General features: G+C 36.5%; 1 protein-coding gene across 1 annotated transcript; it reads right to left on the reverse strand.

Moving 5' to 3' along the window:
- Positions 1 to 89: 89 nt before the first annotated feature.
- Positions 90 to 15,094, reverse strand: LOC307042035 (sodium- and chloride-dependent GABA transporter 2-like). The gene is made up of 15 exons (XM_079685718.1): positions 14,897 to 15,094; positions 10,900 to 11,090; positions 9,944 to 10,078; positions 8,413 to 8,553; positions 7,711 to 7,798; positions 7,500 to 7,632; positions 6,710 to 6,844; positions 6,115 to 6,218; positions 5,038 to 5,162; positions 4,748 to 4,860; positions 3,815 to 3,952; positions 3,622 to 3,724; positions 3,436 to 3,536; positions 2,192 to 2,362; positions 90 to 2,107 (listed from the first exon to the last, which is right to left on the reverse strand). Exons 2-15 carry the CDS (start codon positions 11,087 to 11,089, stop codon positions 2,000 to 2,002), a joined length of 1,785 nt encoding a protein of 594 aa, XP_079541844.1. The 5' UTR covers position 11,090; positions 14,897 to 15,094; the 3' UTR covers positions 90 to 1,999.
- Between the last annotated feature and the right edge of the window lie 356 nt (positions 15,095 to 15,450).

A 15,450-nucleotide genomic window follows, 5' to 3' on the forward strand; every position in this document is an offset into this window, starting at 1 on the left:
TCATAGTTAATATTTCTAAACTACAAAAGAGCCTCTTCCTTATGCAACTCCATTAGTTAATGAGAAATTATTACTAGATGACGTTGAAATAATTTAAAGTATGGCACATTGTTTATTACGATTGACATATAAAATAAAGACATTACAGTATGTATCAGTAATATGAATCAAACAAGCACAAAACATTTTTTCATAAATCTTGTGAAAACAGACATAAAAAAACCCGAACAAAATAGTTTTTGATCCTTAAATGTAAGTAATGTCATTTTATAGCATTTACATGTTACACAAAGGGCTATTGCCACCAATTTTAATGCCAATGATACAAAAGAACAATATGCAAAATGATATGAATACTACCTGCACCTTCTGTACAAAAACTATTTAAAGTTGAGACTTCAGTAAAAATATAATCAAAATAGCTCTGTTAAAAATATACTCTTTGTGGCTCTGCCAAAAGACTTTCTCAGTGTTGTTCTTCATCAATTGGTATTCCATCGCCACATCCAACTCAAGTTTGTTTGTCTTCACCAAACACTAACTTGTGCTGAATTGTTCCCTTCCTGTGTGCATTACATGCACATTATTATGGTGACAGTTCTTCTAATTTCAGACACACTTAAAGATGGGGTAGGTCATTTTGGAGAAACCAGCTCGAGTGCGCTAGAATTTTAAAATACACAGCCGGAAAAAATCTGCCACTTCCTTACAGAGCCCCTCCTCCAACACAAACGAACGCGCACATGACCAATGAGGGCACGAGATAAGTTTGTGCACAGATGGAAGGCTGACAGGCAGGTAGGCCATCCAGTTATTTTAGCCGGGCCGGCTAAAATGATTGGTCGTGCTTTTTACAGTATTACGGCTTCCACATGACATTTATTTATGGATGTTTTGTCAAAGCACTTAAGATATTCATTGCTATCGGGATGTTAAGAGCATTCCATGGATGGAATATACAAAAAGTGTATCTCGAGCCGGTTTCTCAAACTTACCTATACCCCACCTTTTAGTTAAACTTAAGGTGCAGGCAATGCCCAAAGTTTGAATCGGACAATAAGGAAAACCGTTCCTCTTTCATATTACTGCTTCATGTAGCTATATCTACAATTTGAAATTCAATTTCACCTACAAGTGACTTAAGTGTTCAAACTGTATGGCTTATTTGGCAAGTGTTTATCATGGTTAATTTACTCTAGAAGTTGTACAACCTGGATAAAACAAAACACACATTTTCGTTACAAAAGTAACAGTTTAAAATACGAGTGTGAATGCAAGCATGCTGTTTCTTTATGAAAAGCAGGTTTTAAGGTTCACTTGATGAACGAGCTGACACAACTAAAAGATACATTAATTGATCAACAAAACACTAATACATGATGCATTGTGAGGATATTAAGTTTTTCACGGTTACCTCATTCTGGGAAGTTTTAATGTGCATTTGTCGCTGAAAAATGTATCAAGTCAAATCTAACAGATTAAATGATTAGGAAAGTAATCAGTGGTTTCAGCTCGCAGCGACAGGAGTTTTCTGAATAAGTTTGAGGCTTTGTTTGTTTTGTTTGTTACTATTTCACATTGGCTATTTAGAACATATTTCAAAATGTTTTGATGGACTATTAAGTATTTTGAATTCTTTTTCTTGAAGATCATGATATGTGGCTAAAAGCAGATGTTCCCTTTACAGTTAGGTGGACATTTTATCTTTACACTATTTCTGTCAGAACCCTCAAATGATTATTGCAGTTATTTAAATGACAGAAAAGCATTGTTTTTTTGTTAATGGATAATTTGTATGCCTTTTAAACGTATGCAAACAAAAATTGTACTGGTCGCAACCAGTATGCTTTAGCAACCAAGGACCGGGGGGTACAAGTTTTAACATATACAATTGGGGATCACAGCTTTAAAAGGAGTCAGAGCACTGGCTTGAGGGCACGATTATCTATGACTCATGATGTTCGGAAAATCTGAAGCAGCTCCAGTTTGCTCATTGTCACTAGGACACTACGCCGTCAGGTGAGGTCAACTTGAGCATTTCAAGTCCTTTCTTCCCTAATCTGTTCCATGTCAGGTCTTCAGTTGGAGTACATAAGAAAGAGAACCTCTAAAAAAGAAGAATATAGGTTTTAATAAATTACAATAAAATAACATGTTTATTAAATATGTAACTATTATACAAACAGCTTACCTGTCGCATTGTACCAGGAGTAGTGCACACCCTATACAACATAATTAGAGGAACCATGAGTGTGGAGGAGAGAGTAAACCACCAGCCGAGAGCATATCCCCACCAAGGATACTCAATAGTGTTGTTGAACTTCAGAGGAGTGTATTTGATCAAGGAGAAAACAAACGTTCCCTGAAAATAGTCATGGAGAAGTCAGTTACAGTCTGGGGTTAGACAATGAACACAATTATGTTGCAATGTTCCCCAAATCTCCCAAGCTACAATAGACTAAACGTTTTTTATTTGTAATATTTTATTTATTCTACTAATTCATCCAAAAAAGAAAAAAGTATAATTCATACACACAAAAATAGACAAAATTAGTAGAAGCGGGAGGGCTGAAGCATAGCTAATGGGAAGTAGCCCTCCCGTGAATCATCCTAATATAACATTGGCATTATTGCGTCAAAAACGTATAGAAATTAAGGAGTACAAAGAAATAAAGAAAAACTAGGGAAAAAATTAATTGAAGTTAGGGAAAAAATAAATAAATGCATATACTGTATATATGAAATCTAGATATAGGGTCATCTTTTCCAACAATAGAAGTTTCGTTTAACAAGTGATGAGCATCAAACCCCAATTGACCACTAAATCCCCCCCGATAACATGAATAATGGATGTCAAGCTTTGGCTCTCACCACATGTGGAAGGGGTAACTATACACTGATATGGAAATGTTTTTTTGTTGTCTATCTTGAACCAAAAACAAAAGAGAAAAGGGTGGAATAGATTAAACACTGTGTTTATTAATTGATAGCAGATCCACAGTATGGCAATTCCCCTCTAAGTCCCGGATGTCCCTGAACATGTTACGTTCTGTTTCAATGTTAAAGTGAGGATCTCTACGAACTTCCTTATGTTCTTTTCCCTACGGTAAATTGCAGGTACAATTTGATCTCACTTTGAAAATATTCGCCACTTGTGATATTTCACAGGGTTGTCACCATGAATGCGATGAGCAGTGAGCTACAAGTATGATAAATATGTTTCTGCCATGGTTTCAATCTAATTGAGAACTATCAAACAATCAATGAGTTTGGTGGTAGCGTGGGATCATGGGAGTTTGCCTTTGTAGTCATGTTCTCACAGTTAGGATTCCTTCAAGTCTTACTGGCATAGCTTAACTATGTAAGCAGCCAGGCTTAGCTAAAGATTAATCAGCATACAGTATCATTTGAATGAGTAAACTTTAACTGACTCACCATGCATATTACTGGAGTGACATACTTCAAACAATACTTTATCAGGGATGTTGGCTTGTAGCCGATCATGTCCTCTATGTTTTCGTAAAACCGGTCTGCACCTGTAAATAGATTGAAACGCTTCAATAAGGGAATTGAACATTGCACTGAAGAAACCTCACAGACGCTTTTTGTTTATTAACTCACCGTATATCCATCCGATACAGAAAGACTGCAGACTGGCAAAGAGAAGGAGAGTCATCCCACTGCAGGCATAGTAGTCAAAAAGCTGGAAGATGTACAGCCCACCCTGTGTGCGAGACATCAGAATTGTTGTGTTAGGGTCTTTCAACATGAGAACAAAGATTATTGTTAAAGAAGTGGCTTGACAGGATCTTACTTCTGTGATCATCACTAGGCCGACGAAGAAGCTAAAAACACTGATGGCAAGGAGAAGAAGTTTACGTCGATGGCCAACGTGGAAGAAGGAAGGGTTTGTGTCAGAAATCGCTGTAACGATGGCTTCCAGTCCAACAAACTGAAACACAGAGCCCACAGTTACGCACTAACTCTACATACCGTTAGCATCTTGAGGGCACATCTCTTTCAATACAGCACATTCCTCTGAACAGGTAGTTTTATTATAATGATTAAGGTGATATATTTTGTAATCTGGATTCCTCTGGATCTGGTTCTGCAGCGAAACACACATAGTGAGAAAGTATTGAGATACACAAGCCAACATTTCCTCTCATATTGGTAAGTGCAGGAAGGAGTTCATGATAATGTTGAAATGTTCTCAAAATAAATTTACATTTTTAATGTATTTTTCTGCATCTGAACCCTCAACCTAAATTACGATCAAGACATTACTAGGTAACCCTCGCCCTATTGAAATTAATTGAAACAAGTTCAGTGGCCATTTGATACTGGCTTGTATCATCTGTTAGCTTGTTTTGTAGGTATCCTGGTAACGGACCCACAGATATTCAAACATACAAAAAAAAAAGCAGCGAAAACATGAGTAGAGGAAATAAATGGATCTATTTGTAACTGTCAGACAACCGCAGAACTTTAACAAAGAGCAAGAGATCATAAAGCCAAATCCCCTACAAGTTCATTAAGACTATTATGCAATCTATGTGTAATAAAGTAAAACATGTATATATTTTAACCAGGTGAACAAAAGACCAATATTTTGTAATTGTTTTTGATGATTATTCAAAAATATAACATCTCCAAATAATATATATCTACTGCATATTCATGTATTAAAGAGAGAAACAAAATGTCTGATTCTTGTTCTCTCAGTGCTATGGAAGGGTCTGCTTACCTCACTGTCCAGTCCCAGTAGGATAATCATTACAAAAAATAAAATCGCCCAGAGTTGAGGAAAAGGCATCATGGCGACCGCTCGAGGATAGGCAATGAACGCCAAGCCAGGACCTGCCGTAAGAATTTGATGGTCAAAATAAATAATGGATTTTTTTCTGCTGTGGAGTCAAACTAAAATTTCCCATTTATAGAATGAGGAGCATTTTGTGCTATTGCTGATCCAAACCTAAAATGCTATTCAATTTATTTTCTTATTGTCTGATTAATAACAGTTTTCTACATTCTCACCTGACTCTGCCACTTTTGATATGTCTGTGTTCTGCTCATATGCCATGAATCCAAGTGCAGAGAAGATGGCAAAACCAGCTACAAAACTGGTCCCACTGTTTAGAAGGCACAAGTACACACAGTCCCTAAAAACAAAAAGACACAAATATATTTAAAACTCCATTACTCTGTATTAGGGCTGCAAGATATATCGTCTCGTGACGATAATCGCGATACGCGCGATTTTTAAATTTAATTTATTGTTTTATTATTTAAAAAATGTAGGCAAATTAACTCAAACACGTCATGTTACAATTATTTTGCTGCTTGCTACAAAAGGAAAACTTGCGCGGCTCTCATGTCAGGGGTACTTGAGTGAGTGACATGCAGGCTCTGCACGCACAGCAAGCCACCAATCACAATCAAATCTCCAAAGCAAACCGACCCCGTGATTAAAGGTAAAAACACTGAATAAAGTAGTTTCATGTGTTCCTCCAGGGTAGTTTGGCGCTGCTAACCGAGCTAGCTCAGCTTGTCGCTCTGATAACTTAAGATCCAGACGTCCATGACTAAAATCCTTCACCAATTGTATAGCATTAAAGTTCAAGAAAGGATGGTTTGTGGAAAAAAACAACTGTCTTTTCTTCAATTCCTGTATGTTTTCATATAGCAATATATATCGCGGGGGGGGGGGGGGAAATCGCAATGTCAGTTTTTTCCAATATCATGCAGCCCTACTATGTATTTACATATAACAAGGTCACTCATCACATCCTAAACTGGCCTAAGAGGGCTTGGTAAAGGTATAGAATGGCTCCGTAATCCTGAGAAGCATTTTTTAAGAAACTTCAATTCACACTCTGTGTTTCCTTTGTGTAAACTACTCCAAAATGTGCTGCCTAAAATGGGCATTACAGATGTTCTGGCAAACGTCTCAAAACGACTTGTATATCTCCAGAGACCGTTGTGCTATTGAAATCACTGGCGCTACTGAAGCTGCTGCCTGGGCAACTTAGTGTTAGACGTTTTCTTTATTTCGGTGGGAATCAACAGTACCCACACTGGAAAAACACACAAAAGGCATTTTATTTAACTTACTTGTAACAATTGTTGTCATATTTGTTATAACTGCCAAGCGCAGTAAGACACCCAATGCAAATAGCATAGGAATAAAATATTTGTGTGCCAGCATCCATCCACACCTGAAAGACAAAAAAAGCACACGTTGATACCTACAATACATTACATATGAAAGGCAGTTACTGTTTCTGAGTATCCACTGTATGCTGAACACTTTGTTTTGCTAATCTTTTACACTGCTGACGATTTATGGGACATCAGAAAAGCAATAATCTGCCAAAACAGTTACATTGGAACTTGTGATGCCATTTCAAACAGTGTATAATTAACGAATCCGTTCAAACTCCCGAACTCGGATTACCCTTCTCTTTTGCATGTATATTGAAATAAATTCATATATACCTATGTTTTTCTCATTAAGTTGAATGCAATAATATGATGAAACAAAAAAGAAGCTTCACACTTTGCTTTAGTTTTCTGATTTTATCTCCGGAATATCTTAATTTTCATGAATGCTTGTTCCGATAATGTGTGTTTGTAAGGATAGGATCACCCGTAGATTAAGAAGAGCCACATATCCACCAAACAAAGAAGCGGTGAAGCGTGTTCATACCTGTGGATCGCTGAGGCGGGAGGGATCTGGGTAGAGGTAGAACTTGATCCCATTTATGGCCCCTGGCAACGTAAGTCCACGCACCAGCAGTACCACCAGCATCAGATATGGAAATGTGGCAGTGAAATACACCACCTGTGGAAAAGTGAAAGTTAGTTTGTGGCTTTTAGGCAATGTCAAAACATGAAAGCCATTTACAAAACAGGCGTGTGGTCTGGGCTAATGTGCAACATGACGGACTCCGTGACATACAGTAGGTCCCCTGTGTAGATATGAAACGCTCATTTAGGATCCATGCTATTGTTGACGGACATATATTTTGAGTCCCAAATAGTCCGAAAGATATGTGAAAAATAGAGTGATTAAATGTGACATTTTGATTGTGGAAAATAGTTATTTAATATTAAATGTCTTATACATAAACGTAATCCACCCAACCAATCAAGGGATCAAGCACTCTTCATTCAGAGAATCGATGACAGAGCAGTTTCAATCGCGAAAGATAATCTTTGGCAATTTTCTTTGTAGTCATCTCCTCACTCTAGTATACCTCTTTTCCATTTTGATTTACTTGTTGTTCCGGGAAACATTTATGTTCAATCATTAACTTCTTAAGAGCACATCATGTTGTCAATATTTAATGAAATGGTAGTGTATCCGTATCCGTAAAAGTGGTATGATTGCACTTCCTGTAAAGAGGACAATTTGATCTAATGTATCGTCGTTAAACAGTTAAATAGTTGATGGTACTTTACATACAACATACAAAATGCTCAGTTCTTTGACATACCTTCCCAGTTGACTTTACCCCTTTCCAGACACAAAAGTAACAGATGATCCAGGACAACAGAAGACACAGAGCCAGCTCCCATCGTATGCTGCCTAACTCATTGACACTTCCTGTGATATTCAAGACTCTCTTCCTGCAAATAAAATATTCAGTTGTAATTCAGAAACGTCAAGATGTTATTGCCATATTTGGATTTTGTCTTCATACTCACTCCCAAAACTCTCTCACTGGTGATGTAGCATTTGCAGCTACAGTCCAGTTCAAATAATCATCCTTTCGATCAAACTCCACACAGGTCTCTGTTGCAAATACAAACATCATCAAATGCTGCCTTGGTCAAAACCGTGGAATGGTTCCATATAGCCTAGTCTATCAATGAAGTAAATACATGTACTAGACAGGTATGACCATTTAACACTATTTGTGGTCCTGAAGAAGACATTTTTCTATGTTTCTAGTTTGGAAGCCAATCCTGGTCCTGTGCGTAATTTACTGTGTAATAAGAAAATGTAAAGCTCCGGAACTCACTGAATGAGTATGGACTTTTCAGGGAAGTAAAGGATGTCTTGTGTAAGTGAAACATTTAAAAATAAACATTTCCCACAAGAGACCTGTCTGGTAGGGATATGTAAGTATGTAACATAACGGGAATTGTATTACAGAGCCAGGCAGAATTAAACTGGCACCTCAAGATTTAAAATGTTTCCAGTAGGTGACATTTAAACTTCAGATCCAAAACCTGTTGCTACAATGAGCCACAAATTAGATTCATCTCTCTAGAAAACAAAAGCAAGACACTAAACACAATAAACAGTGGAATAATCAGCAATTATTTTACTAAAGGTCCATCATAATCCAGTTATTTGTTTGATTCAATGCATTCTTTTCGGTCAAATCACATACCAGCACATACCTGTGTTCCAGCTGTTTCCGCAACTGGCCCAGGGAAGCTCAGAGTTGAAAGAGGAGAAGAGATAGAAGAAAGCCCAGGCCAATATGATGATGTAATAGATGCTGGAGTATAAAACAACCACCTGATGGCCAATGCCCATACCTGCCATACACAAACAAAAAGCACAACAACAAATAGATAAACAAACAAACAAACAAACAAACAAACAGAAAGGCAAACAGCAAAGGTCTTTAAGTCACATGCTCAATTCTTGAAAGTAGGTAACGTTAAGAGAAGACCAGTTTCAAAAATGATACACAAACAAATGATAAAGCGTAAAGATAATTGTAATTTCAATACAAAGAAATCCAATTTATAACATAATATGAAATTATACTTATTCAAATATATAAAATAATGAAATCATAAACATTTAATGAAAAAGAAAGATATTGCAGTTAATACAGTACATTTACTATGTACAATAAACTACACATTTTACAGTGATTAACTCACATAAAAAAAATATATAAACCAAAAAACAAGATTAATACAACATTTAATTAAATATTCTAATATTGTAATTTAAGGGTCACAGTCATAATGGGATATATCAATGACTATATTGCCAACAAACACAATGTTATTCCAGAGAACATTCAGTGATGTACAAGTTGTTTCTACTGTTGTAGATTTGCTAAAGATGTGTGTACTTGACGGCTTTCTTACATAAGATAGATACACATCAACTTGTATAACTTGTCCCTCTTTGTGTAATAGCTCACAAGAAGCAATAATTAACCGACAAATGCCAGTAACAACTTTCCTGTGTAATCACCGAAGAGTCCTCTGCCAGGAATCTGTCATTCTTTAATGTGCAGGCTCTTGTCTTAGAGTGTTTTCCTTTAACTAACACGTCACATCGTTGTGATCACATGATTTTTAGAAATAGTGTGATCACACCAAAGAAAATGTGCAAAACACAACATGTGATAGAATGTACAGTAAGATCCCAACTCTGGTAATAACTGCCCATCTTACGAAGAAAAGTATAATATATTGAGAAACTAATAAACTATGATATGGTATTATTGCTCCTATAGCCTCCCATTGGATCTTAGAACAGCAAACTGAAGTGAATTAAAGACCTATCTTTTTAATTTGGGGTAATTTTAGTTGTATCATTGATCATGTTTTATGGTTTTATGGTTGTCATATAACTTTTCTGTTTGTTTATAACTTGTTTTTAATTATGTTCCTCACTCTTCATGTTGTATCATGTCTTACTCTGTAAAGCACTTTGGGCTGCATCTTGCATGAAAGGTGCTATATAAATAAAGTTGTATTAGTTTATTATGTTGCATCTTACTACATCAGCACATAGGCAGATAATGTCGTCTGAACTGTCACATTGCTTTTCAAATGCTTTGTCCTAAATTCACTGCAACTATAGAAGAGCCATGTCGTTTTTCTGACTTACACAAATATTTATGTTTTAAAAATACTTATTTGATTTCACATTGAGATTCTGATAGTAATTCTCCAACTTTACCTTCAAAAAGTGGACAGATTTTCCTCCAGCATGTAATGCTTCCCTGTTTGGTGTACTGGCCGAGAGACGTCTCCAAGAGAAACAGGGGGATGCCGCAGGTGAAGAGGAAGAGGATGTAGGGGATGAAGAACACGCCTTGGGGAAACGGAAAGTTACACCACATAAGATGTTTGAATTTCAAACTCATAGGGTAACCCACAAGAATCACGCTAAGAGTTTTGAAAGATATCAAATATCTAAAACATTCAACGTCTACTCATCAGTTCAGCAGTCAGGGTATTTATATCAGCTTTGACTTTCCTCTGCAGTGTTCATGTTTGGACAACTCGTCTGAATATGCACATGTTTTCTGTATTTCTCTTAATCACAGGTGTGTTATCAAATTGGTAAAAGTTTTTAAATGTATGTTAACCACTTACAGTGTCTTTTTTCTAAATGCAACACAATTCTTCTTTAGGTTTCTTTTGATTTGTCTTTATTTTGTGTTTTTTTAGGTTGCTGTACAACTGTACAAGTACAAGTTTCTGAACAAATACTTTTTTTGGAGTGGCCAGGTGTGATTTGTTTAACTTAATCACACCCAATGAAACAGGGCACTTCAAGGATGTCTGGAGCACATTGCATTCCCCACACGGAGAGAAAGGTGGGATCTTTTTCTTGTTAAGAGAGAGTAAATCATAATTATGAGATAAGTGAACTTTTCTTTTCTTTGGTGACAGCATTAGGAATATGAATGAATGTGGACAGAAAAAGCTGCATAGAACGATCCAAATAGGTTTTTGGAAATTGAGATTCTGACTATAACACAGACATACATTATGGCAATAAATAAAGATCTTGCTGTCGGATATTTCAAACTTAAATATTTATTCTTAACAGTTTGTGTTTTATCCTTGGTATGTACTTTTAAAGAAAGTAGAAGTGTTGTTCCTTAATTCTTTGACAATGAAACTTACCTCCTCCGTTTTTGTAGCACAGGTAAGGGAACCTCCACACATTTCCTAAGCCTACGATTTGTCCTGCAACAGCCAGAAGGAACTCAATTTTGTTCGACCACTCGCCTCGGGTCAGGGTTGGGGGTGCAGGCTGGGCTGTGGCCATCTCCAGCCTGAACTTGCCCTCTGGCTCATAAGGCTTTTTCATCATACTGTAACAAGACAAGGGAAAAAACAACAAATAGTTTCAGTGGTTTTCAGTGACAGAAATACGATTGTCACTTTAAATTTGAAAACATTTATAAAACAAATCTGATTTATTTGTTATTTTTGAAGTAGCAAAGGGGTTAGGACACCACATTCTTAGTATTTAAATGTACTTTTAGTACCGGGCAAGCAACATAACAACATAATCACTAACCACAGCAGGAATATTGACATAATTGAATGACTGTATTTTAATGTTCATAATTTGGACAATGCCAGCAGTCTTTCTGTATTAGGTCAATAAAGGGTCAGTGCAGCTTGGCAGGAGGGTAATTCTTCCATCAATGTCGCTTTTGTGTTGCTGCCTTGGATTTAATGTGGGAGGGGAGCAAATAGACTGGAAAATATGTGTGCTACTACATTAGCTTTATATGCGTAGATTCTCAAAACAGCTTTACCAGTTATTTAAGGGTCATAACGTGAGAGTTGTGATATCAACTCCAGCAATGTTATGTTAATTATGAAGTATCTAAAAAAACTAAAAGAAAATATTATTTAAAGCCTGTATGGCTTGTTTGGTGGCGTAAGTGGACAGTAGATCTGACAGATACTTGATCTTTGAAGCACGAATAACTCTGGATATGGATTCCTCATAATTATTTATCTTTTCTAACTGTGACCAAGTTAATGTATTAGCAGGACATTTCACAGTTGGACCAAGAACTTTATATACTGTAATAGGGCTTTCTGTAATGCAATTTCTTGTGACTTACAAGTCCATATGAAAACCTACATTTAAAATGTTTTAGGGTATGCCATTTGGGGCATAGATCTTACTTTATATATTTTTATTTTAAAGCTCATACTGAGAAAGAGAAAGGATAAAGAAATGGTTCAATGACAACCTGGAAGGAATAATATCATTTATAAACGAGCATGTCTGATATGCAACACTCAATAATTGATCAGGTCTCATAAAAGGTTTGTGGTTTAAGTCTTCACAGAGAACAGCAGCTATTGTTTACATTGGTCCTTGATTCTAACAGTATTATTAAGTGATAAGCAGGTTTTCAGTTCACAGCCACCAGCTCCCTAATGCCTCCGTTTTGTTTCTAATCAACAAGCATCCGTGGAACCCAGTCAGTAAAGATTTTCAATTCCATTCCCTGTGTTTATGTCCTGAATTTGTAAAACTGTTTTACATTTACTTGCTCATGCAAAAAAACAACCCTACTATAAATGTTGTAGCTGATCTAGACTACTTGTCTTTTTTTCTATTCTGTCTGGGTAAAATATGTTACACCAAAGTAGTCCTGTTTGCCTCTGCAAAGACCTAATGTTGCTACAGGTGCCAGTTCACCTTATCTCATCTTAAATACTTGGCTCTCAAAAGGCGAGATATGCTAATGTCCCTGGGAGTCATATCTGAATCTTTTGAAAGTGAAACTGGGTAGAAGTAGAAATACCACATTGTTATAATAACCTTTCAAATAAAGTTTCAAACACAGGCCCTGCAAAAAAGGCAGTCTTTGGTGCAGGCGTTTAGAATGTATAATATATACTTAAATAGAGGTAATATGCAGGTGTTCATAGTAATATAAAATGCAGAGCTTACTGAATGAAAAGCTATTTTATATGCAAAACATATATAAAAGTCTAGTGTAATTTACACATTATGTAATACTACCTTTTCTATGTTACAGACTATATCTTATATAGTAAGAAACCGTAGCTCAAAATAGACTTGTCAGTTTCCTTGAGCAAGACAATAATGAGCCCCAAATGTGGTACCGAAATATAAGTGTATGTGTAAAAGCTGTCTGCCATATAAATTCAAATGGTGTGGTAGAGTGCGACATTGTCACACTACCAGATGCTGGATACAGTTTGGAAGTTCGGTACAATCAAATAAGCTTCAGTTCCATTTCTGTACTTCCTATATTTTCCTTTTTCTTTCATTCATTATTCTCAAAATTACTTTTGTCACTTTATGTACACGAACCTGAAAGATTTTCAATAAGTGTGGCTCTTATTGGACTGATAATTGTTTCACCTTTCTATGATAGCAGACTTTTCGCTCTAATTTTAATTCTGGATGTCCAGCACAGCTTTGCATTGCATGACTTCAGACATGGCTATACAAAATGTTGTACAAATAAGTTTGTTTCTGCTCTCTGAAATTGATATTTCTAGCATTGGTATGTGAGAAAACATACCAGTGCTATCGAGGCTGGAGGGCTGAGTGTTTGTATCTCACAAACATTTCAGTGTCAATGGTGGTGTCCCTGTCTGACCTTCCAGTTCCAATTCACTAGACTAGAGAAATTCCACCCCTCAGTGTAAAGGATGACCTCAGGAAAAAGACTGTAACACTGCTCAAGATATCAACTGCATCTATTCAGTTAATGTCCTATAAATGGCGTCATTGTTGTCCAGGAAGACAACACTCTAATTGAACAGAAATGCAAAACAAAATAATGTTTTATTTATAATATCTTCTTTTGTAGTAGCGTAAACCTTTTATTTTGTATTTTTCAAATATAGGATTTGTTGTTTAGATTATTGTTAAGTTATCGTTTGGCACAGTGGTGTTTTGAGCTAAATGCTTACAGCAACATGCTAACATACTCACAATAACAATGTTAATATGCTAATGATATTCAGTTATTATGTGTACCCTGTTCACTGTGTTAGTTTGTGGTGGTTTCAAGCCTATGTTTCAATAATTAGCATTAAAACCAAAGGTCTACAATGTGGCTGACATAACGTTTTGTTCTTAAACAATGTATTGGGCAAATTGAAATATTATACTGCTGGTGGCAAAACACGAAGTGTGTGGTAATCACCAAATTCAGCAGGATGAATCAACTGGGAGAAGTTTAGCCTTCAGTATTTCAATCCAACAGTTCAGACCAAAGTGGTACACTGCCATTCCTTAAGCCATGCCTAATGTGGCTAAAAGAAGTGTACTATTAATGATCACCAGTCTTATGTTTCAACTTGAAAAAAAACCCCATTGGAATATATTTTGTCTGCCTGTGGATGAAGGAAATGAGTTGCACAGGACTATAATTCCTGGAAGACGAGTAGGATAGAAGAAAGGTTTGTTGCTCCCAAAACTTTCAGGTGACCGTTGGAAAGTTACAAGTCGAACCCCCTGGACAAATACTGAGAAGTCAGAACATGAAGAGGTCTGTTATGAAACATATTTCAGTTATTCTTACTTGATGAGTAAGTGCCTTTTTGTGTATCTCTGTCTAGCATCAACAGGGAGGAATGGGTTCAGTGATACATACTTTTCAATTTAGATTATCTGTTTTTCCGAGATTAATTAAGTGTGCAAATAAAGATGTTGAAAAGGGAAACACATGTATTCATAGCTTACGGCTTGTATTTTCTGAAATCAATCATAGCAAAATACTGTATGATTTAATATTAGTCTACGGAAAAGTAATCTTTTAAAGAGTTAATTTGTATACATCTGTTCAAATATTTGCACAAGACAAATGCATTTGTTCATAACTATGTGAGCTTTTAGCAGCAATGAGCACAGCCTGCGGTGTCACACTAAACTCACTGAACAGGGGAAATAGCTGCTCTGTGCAGCGTAGACAGTAACCTTTAGCCTACATTACACAGCTACAGGCGCAAAGCAGAAGTGCAACCACACATGCCCAACAGTCTCTGAACTGATACCATTTTTTTAATCTTCAAGAACCCAGACCCAAGTAATGCTCATTCGCAAATGTGTAAATAACCACAAATCAAATATATCAAAAAGCTGATTGTGACCTCAAGAGCTAGTAGGTACCTGTTAAGGTCGCTTCACGTCTGTAGTCTGTGTTGTTATTCTTCCATTTAGCCCTAGCTGGGATTCATCTGGCGCCTTTAAGGGGAAATACAAGTCTAGATCTCCCAGTGTCCCCAGGACAAGTGCTCTTCCCAGCTCTGACCATTAAAGAGCCCATGAGTAGAGGCTTGAGAGAGCCGTGTTTGTATGACAATGAGAACCGGGGGGGACAGAGTGAGGGAGGAGGGGGCGGGTGCTATGGGTTTTTGAATGAAAAGGCGGAGACTGTTCATGGAGGCCATGTGGGTCTCACTGTAAAGAGAGAGATGCTGTACAGTAGAAAGAAGAACTACTCAGATCTTGTGTTTAAGTAAAAGTAGAAGTACATATGTGTAGAAATAACTCTGTTACAAGTCCTACAATCCAAATGTTACTCTAGTACAAAAATAATTAGCATAGAAATGTACTTAAAGTACCAATAGTAGCCTACTCATTTTTTATTTTAATAACTTTGTATAGTGCAGGGTAGGTTGTGGATTTGAAGTCTTATTTAAGTGTTAAATATAATTCAAATC

This window comes from Notothenia rossii, assembly GCF_949606895.1.
Source record: "Notothenia rossii genome assembly, chromosome: 5".
Taxonomy (NCBI): Eukaryota; Metazoa; Chordata; class Actinopteri; order Perciformes; family Nototheniidae; genus Notothenia; species Notothenia rossii.